Source organism: Danio aesculapii, chromosome 4 (assembly GCF_903798145.1).
Source record: "Danio aesculapii chromosome 4, fDanAes4.1, whole genome shotgun sequence".
Taxonomy (NCBI): Eukaryota; Metazoa; Chordata; class Actinopteri; order Cypriniformes; family Danionidae; genus Danio; species Danio aesculapii.
The window spans coordinates 57,128,787-57,144,473 of NC_079438.1; the positions used below are offsets into that span (position 1 = coordinate 57,128,787).

Genomic DNA, 15,687 nt, shown 5'->3' on the forward strand with positions numbered 1-15,687 from the left:
AAACAACAGTAATCCATTCAACTCTAATCAGTGTCTATTGTTTGTGCTACTATACTTCTTAAACTGTAGGGAGAGTCTTGGTTTTTGTCTAGATTATCTGCTTGTACTACATTTCATAATGTTTTATTATTTTGATTTGATTAAACTCATACCTGTAAAGCACTAATGTGAACACCTGTTGTTTGTAAAAAAAAAAAAAAAAAAAAAGTGCCTTATAAATAAACTTTGACTTAATTTAGCTGTTATAATAAAAAAATGAGGCAACTTTGAATTTTGACCTCAAAGCACGCATTAGAGACGGAGCAAAGTGCCATGTCTTTTAAAGAAATGCAGTGTGCATTCTATATTTAATTAAATCACAGCCTTTTGCAGTTTAATAATCTCAAAGATCCCATTGCGAGTCTAATTTAATTTAATCCTGCAGCCCTAATAGCAGTCATTCCAAACATAGCTGAAGTTAGCGAGTTAATGAATTAAAGAGTCATGATGTTACATGTAAATCCCAGCATTGCATTAAATTACATTTTTCTGCACATGTCTTTTGAAATATGGAAATTTATTTTACTCCAGTATCTTCAATGGAGCTGAAACCATATTCATTTCAACTTGCAGCCCAAGACCGGCAACTCACTGAAGCTACTGTCAATAGGGCTGAGCCTGGTCAGAACCTGGATGGGAGACCACATGGGAAAACTAGGTTGCTGTTGCTAGTGGTGTTAGTTAGGCCAGCAGGAGTGCTCAACCTGTGGTCTGTGTGAGTCCTAATGCCCCAGTATAGTGAAGGGGATGCTATACTGTCAGTGAGTGCCATCTACCGGGTGAGACAATAAACCAAGGTCCTGACTCTCTGTGGTCATTAAAAATCCCATGGCACTTCTTGTAAAGAGTAGGGGTGTGACCCTGGTGTCCTGGTCAAATTCCCTCTATCGGTCCTTACCCATCATGGCTCTGTCACTGTCTCTCTTTACTTCCCCTATAGCTGGTGTGTAATGAATGCACAGGCACTGTTGTCCGGTGGCTGCCTTCACTTCATCCAAGTGGAGCTGCACACTGGTGGTGGTGTGGAGAGACCCCCTTTTGATTGTGAAGCGCTTTGGGTGTGTGGCCATACATTATAAACTGCGCAATATAAATACACATTACATTACACTCGCCTGTTACTACTGACGCCGCTTGCATTTAAACTTTTTATCCCGTTTTACCCTTAAACAACTAAATGAATGCTTAAGTCCATTTAACTATTTATATTTAAATTATATTGCAACATAAATTCTATAGAAGTAACCTTGTGAAATTGAAAATAGTCACATAAACCTTTCACCGGACGTTTATCGTTAGCTAAAAAACACTATACCCCATTGTGAGTCCCTTTACAGTGAAGTGCATTTCTTCTTGGACAATGTAGTCATTATCGCGCTCTGGCAGGGTGAAAATGAGGTGAAATGAAATAGTGCTGCAACACAGGAGACTTCTGGCAGCGATTGTTGATTTTATTCTGGCTTTGGGCCTACCTGTACGAACAGGAGCCAAAACTCCCCCTGATTTCCCGTGTAGGAGCCACCTGTTTCACATAGCTCTCAATCTCTCCCGATTTTGAACCACAAACCCAAGGTCACTTCCAAGCATCTGTGTGCTACAGTATGGAGTCATTTCCTCAGCAAGATATCTGACCTCTTCTAATGAGATAGCTCTGGGTTTCTTTATGGTATCTTTGTTAGCAGCCGGCAAATCGAGTCACGGAGTCGTCAGCTGGTGGTGTGTGCCCTAGGAAGGCGCTAATGAGTGGATCTATGTAGTGACATTGTTCTGCTTGGTGCCACTGTATCTGTATCAGTCAGCATCTCTGACTCATGGGCTGTCTGTTCAGACGCCTGTTCGGCATGGCACCCTGTGTTTAGAGATGCTGTTTCTTTCCCTCTCATTTACTTGCAACAGTCCTCTTCTCTTTAAAGTTCACAGTGTGCATTTTCTTGCACATGTCCTGCTTGCATTTAAAAAATTGTGCAGATGTGTGCATGTCCTTGTGCATAGACTTACTTGTCAGAATGGCTATAGTTTGTTTTAAAATTATAGTTCCCTAACAATGATAGTGCCGTAATTTGACCATTCTCTTTTCATCCCAACTGTAAATTGATATTGACAATACCCTCAAAATGATTTGTGCTGCTTGTTCAAACTACTAATTTAAAATGAGCTGAAACAACACAATTTTTGGGGGGGTGGGGGGGTCAACCTAATTGTTTTATGTTAAATTCACTTATATTTGTTAGAAGAATTATGGTAACTTAATCGATTTGTGTTTGTCTATTCAGTGTTAAAGGTAAACTAAAGCTTTAACACTGGGACTACCAGTACCAAATCAGATCGAGATTTATTGCTAGGTATGTTTACATGCAAGAGGAATTTGTTTTCATGACACAAGTGTCCACAGTGCCACAGAATAACCATGACAGGATCAAAACACGGATAATAAAGAATTAAAAAAATAAGAAGTAAATAGAGAATGAAAATATGTAATTTGACAAATGCATGTACATGTCTTTTGAATGAGACGTTAAACCGAGGTCCTGACTCTCTGTGGTCATTAAAACCCCATGACACTTCTCTTAAAAGAGTAGGGGTGTAACCCCGGTGTCCTAGCCAAATTCCCTCCCTCGGCCCTTACTCATCATGGCCTCCCAATCATCCCCATCCACCGAATGCTCTATCACTGTCTTTCCACTCCACCAATAGCTGGTGTGTGGTGAGCGCACTGGCGTCGTTATCCTGTGGCTGCCGTCTACGTTATCCTACGTTATCCTGTGGCTGCTACACACTGGTGGTGGTGTGGAGAGACCCCCTTACTTTGTACTTTGTGTGTATGGCCATACACAATAGATGCACTATAAAAATACACTCATATATTACTATACAATATAACTACTGGAAAGGCCACAACGTTCATTCTGATCGTTCTCATAAGACATCATATTTACATTCAAAGCTTCTATTTTGATATTAGAATAAAGCTTGAATGTATGTCATTATATATTATGATGTCATTACTCTAAATTTACAATTTATTTTGTAATACAGCCTATAAATGTGTAAGACCACCTGTGAACGTGTGCTCCTCAATTTGTCTGGCAAGCCATTGTTTTGAAAAACATGTCTAAAGTGAAGTTTTTGCTATCAGAAATGTATGTTTTTTTGTTAGCAGGAAGTTGATAGGCAATAGAGGCATGCATATTCTAAGACAGACACTGAAATGCATGCTGGTCAATTTTACTGCTATGGTAATTTAAGGTACAGTGCTCAGCATAATTGAGTACACCCCATTTCGAAAATGAATATTTTTATTCATTTCTCAGTGCATATAGGCAATGTTTTTTGGTGCATTTATACAAAACAGATTTATTACACAGATATATTTATTAAAATAATATTTTAGTCACCAAACATATTTAGAAATTGAAAGATAATTCAATTAAATTCAAGTAAAATATTGCAAAAATAATTACAACCTACAAAATTTCAACTAAAAATAAAAATAAAAATTTGCCTCTCTTGATTTTTCCTTTTTTTAAATTTGTACTTAATATTTTTCTATAACATATAAATGTAAGAAAGAAATGATGCACACATTTAGGAAAAGACAGCATTATATTATAGTTATTTGCTATTTAATAACAACATTGTAAAATGGTCTAAATGACTGCCTCTGTAGTTCAAGTGTTAATGAACTACAATAGTAGTATTCCAAATGTGTAATAATGCTGTTTTACCAATTGACACTAATCTGCTCAAAACTGACAACCTAATATAAGACTGCTTATACCACTCATGCAGCACAGCTGAGAGGACAGGTGTTGCAAAATCCATGCCTATGTGAATCGACACACCTGCTGCTGGTCTCCCGTGTGGAGTATTTTCATGTCTAACTGGGATATCAAGCCTCCTCCACCTGTATCAAACACCCTCCTAGAAGCTGCTGCCCTACTTCAAGTATTCATTCCAGGGCATGTTGCCATCTAAATAAAGTGTTGCTCTTTATCAGCCCTAAGTAGGAAGATGCCTACTTTAGCGTTGCTTTCTGAAGCCTTTCTTGTTTGTTTGTTTTTTGCATAACTATATTAAGCGGTTTCCACAGTTTACTGCGATGATGGGTCGAGCAGTTTTTCAGACCCCCTGCTTAGTGCACACAATTGCGAGGAAGACTGTTTGCATGCTAACGGCTCGAACAGGATCCTAGGGGTGTGCAAACACTCGTCCTCCATATAACACACTGCTGTTATCTATCACATAAACATATGACTGCCCAAATCTCTGTAAAATTCTCATGGAATGAAATATGTATTTATTTAATAGTTTTGTTGATTACTAATAAACAAAAATCTCAGAAAAACAAACCGTAATTTGTGCATTTTGTTCTATTTCTTTCAGATTACCTGTCCCAGGGTGTGGATCTGTCAGGTATTGATGTCATAGAAAATGACCTGCTTTTTATAAGTCGAGCTCGTCTGGAGGTGGAAAACCAAGCCAAACGTTTACTGGAACAGGGCATGGAAATTCAGGTAAAAATGCCATGTTGGGGAGAAATAAAGTACAAAGTGTGGCAATATGATCAGTGGCCAGTAGGCAAGTAAGTCCTTTTACTACATGTAGATTGCTTGTGGAATAAAGATATTCATTTATTCATTCATTTTCTTTTCGGCTTAGTCCCTTTATTAATCAGGGGTCGCCACAGGGAACTGCCAACTTATCCAGCATATGTTTTATGCAGTCGATGCCCTTCCAGCTGCAACCCATCACTGGAAAACATCCATGCACAATCATTCAAACACACACTATGGACAATTTAGCTTACCCAATTCACCTGTACCACATGTGTTTGGACTGTGGAGGAAACCCACACGAACGTGGGGAGAACATGCAAACTCCACACAGAAACGCAAACTGACCCAGCCGAGACTTGAACCAGCGACCTTTTTGCTGTAAGGCGATCGTGCTACCCACTGCGCCACCATGACACTGATAAAGATATTCTAACTACTTTATTTAATGAGTAGTTTATCACCAGACCAGACACAATTTACAAGCATTAGCATGTTATTGATTGTGCTACAACACTTTTCAAAATCCAGCAACACATGGGATCGAGTTTACATGGTTAGATCCATTTGCTTCCATGTGGTAAGCCATTTCTGACCTAAAACAACAGGATGAAACCAATGCCAGTATTCTTTCCATCTCTCTCTCTTTTCCATCACTCCCTCAGCATGTTTCTCTGTCACACTCGGCACACTCACACACAGCAGATGGGCCACACTGGCCCTTTCTCCCCTGTCTACAGACACACAGGCATCGCACTGAACTGTCCAGTCACATTTCAGAAGTTCAGCTGCCACATGGAGCCCTCTCAGGGGCTGAAAGATGAAGAATATGGTCATTTTTTCAATAAACTGCAGTTTAAAATGCTTCCAAAAAAATAAAACTACAAGATATGTTGCAGATGATCATTCAGACATAACTGTCATGGTTCAATTTAAGGTCGTTGCATATAAAGTATCCATATAAAGTATTTTAAAAGGTGTTTTGACTCTTCAAAGTGTGAAATGTATAGATTGAATGTGGCAGATGATTGAGAACCACTTATATAGTCTACTGTATACTGGTTTCAATGCCTGCCACTGTTTGGCAAATGTGTGTCCGTCCATACCTTCTACATATTGACAGTGTCTGTTCAGGATTCGTTAATAGAAATCTGAGTAATGTAGCTGCATTATCACAAGCAAAGTCTTATAATACCACTGATTTCCTGAAATAAACGTTGAATTTTGGGATAATCACTTGCAGCTTTTTGATCTGATAAGGAACTCTCCTTCCTCAGTGCAGTGGATTGAATGAACATAATATGTCCTCATTCTTGTTTTGAAGAAGAAAAGAAAGGAGAAAAAGGCATCACTGCTTGATTTGACTCAGAATTGTTTTGCTTTTCCCCCCACAAATAATTAATTAATATGCATCAGACTCAGTGTGACTCAATTTTTTGGACACCAATATAAAAAAGCAAGAAAATTTTAGACTTCAGTGTGTAAAGCGCTTTAATTTTACTGATTCTGTTTCTATGACCGACAGTAAAAATTTTCTGCACAGGTTATAGAGAAACATTGCACAGCTCCAGTTGGAGATGACAGGACTGTTGAAACGGTCAATAATTGATTGCTTTCTGCATCTCCCATGGGCCATCAGGTGTCTTTGAAAGCATGAGTGTTCGGGGAATAAGGGTGTATTTGTGGAGATGAACAGCCCATATCTGACCAGGTCCAGTTTAGCAGAGTGTCATCTAGGTTCTATTTGTTCCTGCATCTTTAATGGTTTCCTTTGCTGGCCGCATGCTAAAATAAGCCTGCCAGCTGTATTGTTTTCTTTTTTAGCTCCAGCAGTTGATTGTGTGATGGTCAGTCGCCCTCATCTGTCACATGATGTCTCAGGTTATTGGCTGCTGACGAAGTAATGGCATTGAGAACTGAGATCTTTCTTAAAATTTAGATATTTTGTAATGGAAATTTCAGCTTATAGTGGCTCTGTTTCAAAACCTGTTGTGAAGCATAGCCTGATAAGGTGTGTGTGAAACTGAGAAACAAATTATAAATATTTTAGGGAATGTGCTTTCATAATGATAATTAAACCATACATTGAGGGTCTTTTTGTACTGGTGTCTTGGCTGTTTTGGGTCTGTCATGGATACATTAATATGACAGAACAAAAAGTAGGTGATTTTTATTAAATTCATTTAAAAGTTAGAAATTACTCTCTTTATTAATAAATCTTAATAGATTAATTTAGGATTATATTTGTTGTAGAATTATTTTATGTATATACGCTGCTTGACAAAAGTCTTGTTGTCGAACCCAGTTGTATAATTTTAGTTGATCATTTGGAAAAGTGTCAGAAGGTAGATTTTTCTGATAAAATCTGTTGAACTGCATCCCAATCATCACAATACTGCAGAAGACCTATTAAAACCCGCATGAACCGAAGATTAGAAAATCAGTCAAATTTGGGGAAGGAAAAATCATGGTTTAGGGTTACATTCAGTATGTGGGCGTAGAGAGATCTGCAGAGTGGATGATCAACATCAACAGCCTGAGGTATCAAGACATTTGTGTTTCCCACTACATTACAAACCACAGGAGAGGGGAAATTCTTCAGCAGGATAGCGCTCCTTCTCATACTTCAGCCTCCACATCAAAGCTCCTGAAAGCAAAGAAGGTCAACATGCTTCGGCATTGGTCAGCCTAGTCACCAGACCTGAACATTATTGAGAATGTCTGGGGTAAAATGAAGAAGGAGGCATTGAAGATGAATCCAAAGACTCTCCACTGCAGCATGACTTTATATTCTATACTGGACATTATTTCTGTTCAGTGACAAGAGTTTTGTCTAAGCAAAATCAGACCTTACTGTCCTAATCAAATAATTAAAAATCAAGGCTTGATCATATTTTCATATTTGGTAAAATAAGGGTAATCTACAGGCCTTTGCCTTTCATATAAGACACTTCTGATACCAATGATCAACTAGAAATCAAATTATTAACTTGGATAGGCTACAAAACTTTTGTCAGGCAGTATGTATATATAGTTGTAATGCAAAAGCCATCTGAAAATGTCTTCAGAAATTACTGAACCTACAATCAGGAGTCTGAGAAAAATGCACATTTTAGGAGAACATTTCAGACGGCATTGAACTATTCACATATGTGTATGCGGTCAGGCTTCCAATTTTCACCCGGCTGCCAATGGATCTTCGTATTGAACAAAGAACAGAGCCATATCTGGAAACCAGAAAACTGTTAAGAACTGAGCCAGTAAGCACACTCGAGCCACCCAAGCAATCACACAGCAACATGACAATCACGCAAGCATTGTGATGTTGAGTTTTGCATAGGCCAACACGTCTTATATTTTCTTATGAAAATGTTAAAATCTAATTAGTATGTTTTTTTTCCAAGAAACAAAATAATTTTTAGCTTATGAAAATGTTAAAATCTAATTAGTTTGTTTTTTCCAAGAAGCAAAATAATTTTTAGCTTGTTCACATCAATTAAATGCGAACAGCTGTTTCGATCTCAGTTCTCCATCCTATAAATCTCCATCAAATATCCCTCTCTGCAACACATTCTTGGCCTATTAGCATCTCATTATAAAACCAAGCAATGCAAAAGCCCCCTGACCTCTATTCATGTATTTGTTGTTCTGGATCTTATCATGTAGTTCACTCCACACTCCTCCACGGCCAGTCCTGCGTCAGTATATTTAGAATTGTGTGGGTTACATAAGCCGCCATTCCTGATCTCATATGGAGAAATGATTCTCTTCATCTCACTGTTTATTCTAAACCAAAAAAGCTGATCAACTTTAATTTAGATTCTGATTTTTACCAAGGCGACGCTGATCCTTTGTGTCTTTAGCCCCTTAGCATACCAGCCAAGGTTACAGGAATGGTATGGTAATAATGCAGTATAAGCTTTACTGACAGCATCTCAGCCCTTATTATCAGTTTGTGATCATAACAATTCTATGAGGACTTCTAAGAGATCCTCCAAGGACTTAATGGACAACATAAAATCTTAAGCAATATACAAATATACTGTATTATACAGTATCTGACTAAAATCTTGTCACCTATCCAAGTTTTAAGAACAACAAATAATAAATTTACTTCTAGTTGATTCTTTGGTATCAGAAGTGGCTTATATGAAAGGCAAAGGCCTCTAGATTACGCTTATTTGACCAAAATAAAATATGATCATGCCTTGATTTTTAATTATTTAATTAGGACAGTAAGGTCTGACTTTGCTTAATCAAACGTCTTGTCACTTATCAGAAATAATGTAAAGTATAGAATATAAAGTCATGGTGCAGTGGAAAAAGAGTTACCACAGTTCATCACGATTCTTTCGATTCATCTTCAATGCTTCCTCCATCTTACCCCAGACATGCTCAATAATGTCTGGTGACTGGGCTGGCCAATCTTGGAGCACCTTGACATTATTTGCTTCAAGAACGTTGAAGTGGTGGCTGAAGTATGAGAAGAAGCGCTGTTGATACCTCAGGCTGTTGATGTTGCCATCCACTCTGCAGATCTCTCGCATACCCCCATACTAAATGTAACGCCAAACCATGATTTTTCCTTCACCAAACTTGACTGATTCGTATGAGAATCTTGGGTTCATGCAGGTTCCAATAGGTCTTCTGCAGTATTTGTGATAATTGGGATGCAGTTCAACAGATGATTCATCTGAAAAATCAACCTGCCACTTTTACAAATGATCAACTAGTCAAGTTGGATAGGTGACCAGACTTTTGTCAGGCAGTGTATGCATAGACTTAACTATGTATATATACTGTTGACCCTATACACCTTAACTTTCTGATTTTGAATATAATAGCATGCACGTTTTGTAAAGCTGCATTGGAACAATAGTTATTGTTAAAAGCGCTATATAAATAAGCTTCAATTGAATTGAATTCTGTTTATAGTAATGCACTTGCAGTGTAAACGTATGGGGAAAGATATTTGTAGCACTCTTATAAAAAGTTGAATGTTTTTCTTAGGGGTTTTTTTGTATCAAGTTACTTAACACCACTTTAAATGTTGCATAACAGCACTTATTGTATTGAAGTGAATGCTAAAACACAAAAATATCTAGTCTCGACTTCTGCTGATTTTTAAGAGTAACTTCTTTTAATCACAGAACATTCATTTAAACAAAAGACGATTAAATTAGCACTGCGAAAAATGTTTCAGACAATATGAAACAATGAATTTGATTTCGGTAATATGACATTTTCAAGTAGCATTCAATTGAAAATAATGCGTCCTTTCTATTGAGATTCAATGTCAAGAAAGTTGGGTATGATGTTATTGGTTAATCATATCAGAAAAGGCTTTATATTGTCAAGTTATAATAATGAGGAAAATATTTCACTAATTATGCACAATAAAATCAGGCGCATTTTATTGATAAAAGGGGTCTGTTTTAAATTGATGCTTCTTTTAAAACAGATTAGGGTTGGCAGGGTTTCAACGATATGTAACTGTTGCATTGTGTGTTTTCTCTTCTAAATATCATTAAAACCGTATGTAAAAGTGGCCGTTTATATCAGTGCCTTTCTGTTTTGAAAGCATCGGCTGTCTGATTTGCTGCCATATTGTCAGAAGGGCACTTGAAAGGAGAGTGCATTTGAAGGTCACTGTTAGACATTGACATGCAGGGAGGCAGAACAAAAGTATAGCCTGCATCTGCACATTAATTTCAGATGGGGTGAGAGAAGAGAAGCAGTGTTAAATTTTTTATCCACCTTGTTTCAAGTCTGTTTTTATTTCTCTGCTCATACATTTATATCAGCTGCTTAAGAGGGGTGTTTCACACAGAAGGTCACAAGAGGTGACACTGTCAAGGGTTGAAGGAGAAATCGTGTTTTTCTTCTTTTTTTTGGTGTGGATAATGTTTTGGAAGTGGGTTGTGATAACCGCAGTGAAGGTTTTTGCTTACTCAGCAAATATTAGTTGAAGGTCATTGAGGTGTGTGTGTGTGGTCTGAGCTACAGATGCACAGTAGAGCCTCAAAGGGCTCAGAATTCACTGCATGGAGATGAAAAAGTGTGTATGCAGACACGCATATACAAATGACTACTCTCGCCTTGGCTCCTGTCTTCCTGACCCAGAAAAGTAGAGTCCTCATGGGGCCAGTGTCCTGTTTCACATGCTCGTAGGGGGAATGGACATTAATGCAGCCTTCTCGCTTACGGAAAAGACAAAATTACAATCTCTTCATCCAAGAAAAATTGTAACTCCAAAAATGTATGAATTTCACTGATTTAGTGAGCCAAATATAAAACAAACTCTCACTGATTTTAAAGACTATGCGAGTAGACTTTTCAAGCAAAACATCACAAGAATGAGTTTGCTGACTCAAACTGTGCTCAAGAGGTAGTACTAATTAAAAAATGTCTTATTAGCACATGATTTAGCCTGTCAATGCAAATGGAAGGTTTGCTTGACTTGATATTATTGCAAAACATACATCCGAGCAATAGAAAATGGAAATGAAGATAAACTATTGATGCATTGAGATAATGACACCTGTACTATTTATGAAGGCAACAAATTGGGCTCTTCATACTTCCATGAAAAAATAATACAATTGAAAAACAATAACATACTGTGGGTGATGATGCTATGTTGATACCAGAGGCGAATCACCAGACTGATTTGAGCTGATAACAACACTAACTCAAATAACAACTGGTCACAACTAAGATGTGAAGAAGAGTGCTGTTTTTCTGGACACACAACATATCCAACCTTGAAGCAGATGAGCTGCAGTAGCGGATAAACACACCAGTGCCAATGTTGTCAGCTAAGAACAACAAATTGAGGCTACAGTTAGCATGTACTTACCAAAATTGGACAGAATAAGGTTGCTTGGTCTGGTAAATCTTAATTTCTGTTTTCAAATTTTAGAAAGTAGGGTCAGAATTTGACATAAATTACATTAAAGCATGGATCCATCTTGCCTTGCATCAACAAATCAGGGTGGTGGTGGCACATTTTGGCACCTTTAATATCCGTTAAGCATTGCTTCAAGTAATTCTGTTGACTGTCTGCATTTATGACCACAATAGATCTTGTGATGGCTATTTTCCAGCAGGAAAATAAGGCATGTCACAAAGTTTAAATCATTTTAAACTAGTGTCTTGAATGTGACATTGGGCTCACTATACATAAAATAGCCTACACAGTCGACAAACCTCCATCCAATAGAGAATGTCTGGGTTGTTGTGGAATGGGAGATTTCCATAGTGGAAAATTCCATTCAATCTGCAGCAACTACATCATCCTGTAATGTCAGTATGGACCACTTTGCACAACAAAAATGGTTCAACACAAACAGAAGCGTGACAGATCTTCTGCGCCAGTAACGTGACTGAATGCACACACTCAGAACCGCTCATTTAATGACTGAACAAGTTAGTTTTATCTTTTTAAATGCATTTTAGTTTAGACTTTTCTTGTCAATAATGCACTGTTTCATTCATTAGATGAGTGAATCATGTTAGACGAGTGACTCATGTAATAAGTGCAGAAGACCTGTCAAGTTTCTTTTTGTGTTAGACTATAGGCAACCAACATTTTTACACCCTTAGTTTTGTTAATAAAATTAAGACCGCTACTTTTTTGCAGGATCCAACCTAGTATTATCAAGGTATACCTAATGAAATATCCCAAAATAATTATTTTGTGACCATTATTTCCAAATAATGTCAGAAATTTCAACATGAGCATTCAATAGTTAACCTCTTTTTGTATGGACTATACAATAGAACTAAATCAGTAATGTTTTTAGGGCATTATTAAAAAGCTCTTGTTTAGCTACAGGGTAAGCTGAAATTATGCCATCAGGTGCATGCATGTTCAAAACAGAGTCATAAACCTAGGAAAACAACTAGTGAAATCACAGTTGGAGTGTGGCTCCTCCATATAATACATTAGGTGCTGCCCCCCTAGGAAGCGTGTTGATTGTAGAATCAATGACAGGAGGGAACGAATGAGTCTGGGTTTTAACTGAGTCACCACATTTGACAGACAGATGCGCCTCTTGCCCCACCATGAGTAACTGTGTATTACATAAGCTGGCCCAGCACAACATTGATCATGCAGCCTTGCGTCCCAAACAATACGTCACCTTTGTCCATTCCCAGAGGTCAGCCGGACGAGGAGTGCAAGCAGTTGTTGTCATGCATAGATGGTAGAGCTGCATGATATCGGAAAAATCTGACTTTGCAATGTTTTGCTTTTCTGCGATATTAATATGATTTCACCAGTCGAATTGAATAGCGCTATTTGGAAAGATTTCATTAATTTAGATTGATTGCGATCAAGTTCTTGTCTATTCAGTGTGTTTGCATAAATCATAACAAATTACAAGCATATATAAATATGACAAAGCAAAAATAAAAATGAATTAAACAGTGTTTTTTAGAGAGTCTAGTATTCGGATGCAGAAATTGAACAATCAAACATAAAATAACATGGTCATCATTGTATAAATGGTTTAATAATAATAATAATAATAATAATGTAATGTGTATTTTTATATATAGCGCGTTTATATTGTATGGCCTTACACCGAAAGCGCTTCACAATAATGAGGGGGATCTCCACACCACCACAAGTGAGCAGCTCCACTTGGATGATGCAACGGCAGCCACAGGACATTGGAGCCAGTGTGCACACCACACACCAGCTATAGGGGGAGTGGAGAGACATTAATAGAGCCAATTTGGTGGATGGGGATGTTTGGGAGGCCATGATGAGTTAGGGCTGATGGCAGGAATTTGGTCAGGACACCAGGGTAACACCCCTACTCTTTACAAGAAGTGTCATGGGATTTTTAATGACTACAGAGAGTCAGGACCTCGGTTTAACATCTCCTAAAGACGACGCTCACTGACAGTATTGTGTCCCCTTCACTTTACTGAGGCATTAGGACTCACACAAACCACAAGTTGAGCGCACCCTGCTGGTCTCCCTAACACCACTTCCAAGAGCAACCTAGTTTTCTCATGTGGTCTGCCATCCAGGCACTGACCAGGCTCAGCCCTGCTTAGCTTCAGTGAGTAACCAGTCCAGGGCTGCAGGGTGATGGCTGTGTAATAGTTATAATGTCATTATTTTTTATCTTTTATTAATATTTATTAGAGATTTAATAATGAATATTTAATAATAATAAAACTAAATTCTGTGATGTGATTATTGCAGACACACACATTGTAATATCAATGCTCAAACGATATATTTTGCGGCCCTAATAGATGGATTTTGTTCTGTTAATATAAGGTGCAGATATACACCACAACCCATCATCCCCATTTATTGCACTTTTGTTGGTTTAAATTTTAAATGGTTTAAATAAAGCAAATATTATTTATTGCCATCTATACTTAAAAATCAATGTAATCACTGCACAAACGTTCTTTTAGATCAGGGGTGCCCAAACTTCTTTCATACAAAGGGCCAAAAACCAAACTTGGTCGGCGCCAATAGCCTTGTGGTTAGTGCGTCGACACATGGCACCTAGGTGTTCGCGGCGTCCCGAGCTCGATTCCCGGCTCGAGGTCCTTTGCCAACCCTTCCCCTATCTCTGCTCCCCACACTTTCCTGTCTGTAAAATCTCCACTGTCCTATCACAATAAAGGTGAAAACCCCTAAAAAAAAAAATTATTATAAAAACCAAACTTGATTGAGGATTGTGGGTTGAAGGCAAATATAGGTGGGGTAATTTACCATGGGTAATTTCCAAATTTATTTAATAATGTTTAAAAATTACTAGAAAACATTGATTTATATTACCTAATACAGTTTTTCTTTACATTTTATAGTGAACTTATTACAGTAAAAACAAAACGATCTAATTTATAACAAAATTACACTAGTTTTAGCCTTGATTTGCTTGCTGATGTCTTCTGAATATTTCTCTATGCATTGAGTTACATTTTTTTTTTTTATTTTAAAAATCAGATTCGTTTACATTTAATTGAAACATTAAATTTCTGTTTGCTTTTTTGTAGCTCAGCAATTAAACAAACAAAAAAGGTTAAGTCAAATTAGAAATGACGATCGCCTCAACCCTCTCCATCATACTCGCTCTCCTTTCAGATGTGATGGTGGGCCAAATCAAAGCCTACAATGGGGGGCTCTAAATTGGGCATCTCTGTTTTAAATTATTAAATCTTTGTAACACTAAAAAAACCCAATATTTTACTGTTCACTTTAAAGTTTCTTTAGGGCAGTGTTTCCCAACCATGTTCCTGGAGGCACACCAACAGTACATATTTTGGATGTCTCCCTTTTCTGACCCATTAACTTCAGGTGTTGGAGTCTCTTTTGATGTTATGATGAGTTGATTCAGGTGTGTTTGATTAGGGAGAGGTTGAAAATGTGTACTGTTGGTGTGCCTTCAGGAACAGGGTTGGGAAACACTGCTTTAGGGAACCAAGAATTTGTTATTTTTATTTTTGAGAGCAGACCTATGGTTGAAATCATTTGGATTTAAGTGGTTTTCAGTCCTCTGCATTTGTCTATTCTACCAAATCTTTTTCATTTTGTCCAGTGGCATATTGGGATGTAATTTTTGTCATCCACAGCCTAACAGACCCATGTACCTGCAGCATGTAATGGAATTTTCTCCCGCTCCCTGCTGAAAAGGCCAAATAAAAATATGTTATTCGCCTAGGGCCAAACAAATACTGACAAGAATGTTAGGTGAAAAAGATTCAATGCTGCTTTTATTTCTGTGCAATACCATGCAACAATCTTACTTCATTCTATGTAAAACAAATGGCTTTCGCTCATGCATGATTTATATATATATATATATATATATATATATATATATATATATATATATATATATATATATACATACAATCTTCTGCAATTGCAAATGTGCAATCCCTGTCACTAATAATTTGATAACAGAATTTTTGTTATTGTTCCTTCAGGGCTGAACATAATGCATGACTCAAACAGTGCTCAAGAGCGTAGTAATAATTTAAACATTTCTTATTAGCAGACGATTTAGCTTGTCAATGCAAATGGCAGGACTCCTAGTGCATTTTGGTATTTGCAAATGTC

General features: G+C 37.5%; 1 protein-coding gene across 1 annotated transcript in view; it reads left to right on the plus strand.

The window, feature by feature from the left end:
* cog5 (component of oligomeric golgi complex 5) overlaps window positions 1–15,687 on the plus strand; it is a 103,833-nt gene that overhangs the window by 27,496 nt on the left and 60,650 nt on the right. The window contains exon 7 of the mRNA XM_056456210.1: window positions 4,423–4,553. Coding sequence (XP_056312185.1) covers window positions 4,423–4,553 — 131 coding nt within the window. The remainder of the gene's footprint in view (window positions 1–4,422; window positions 4,554–15,687) is intronic.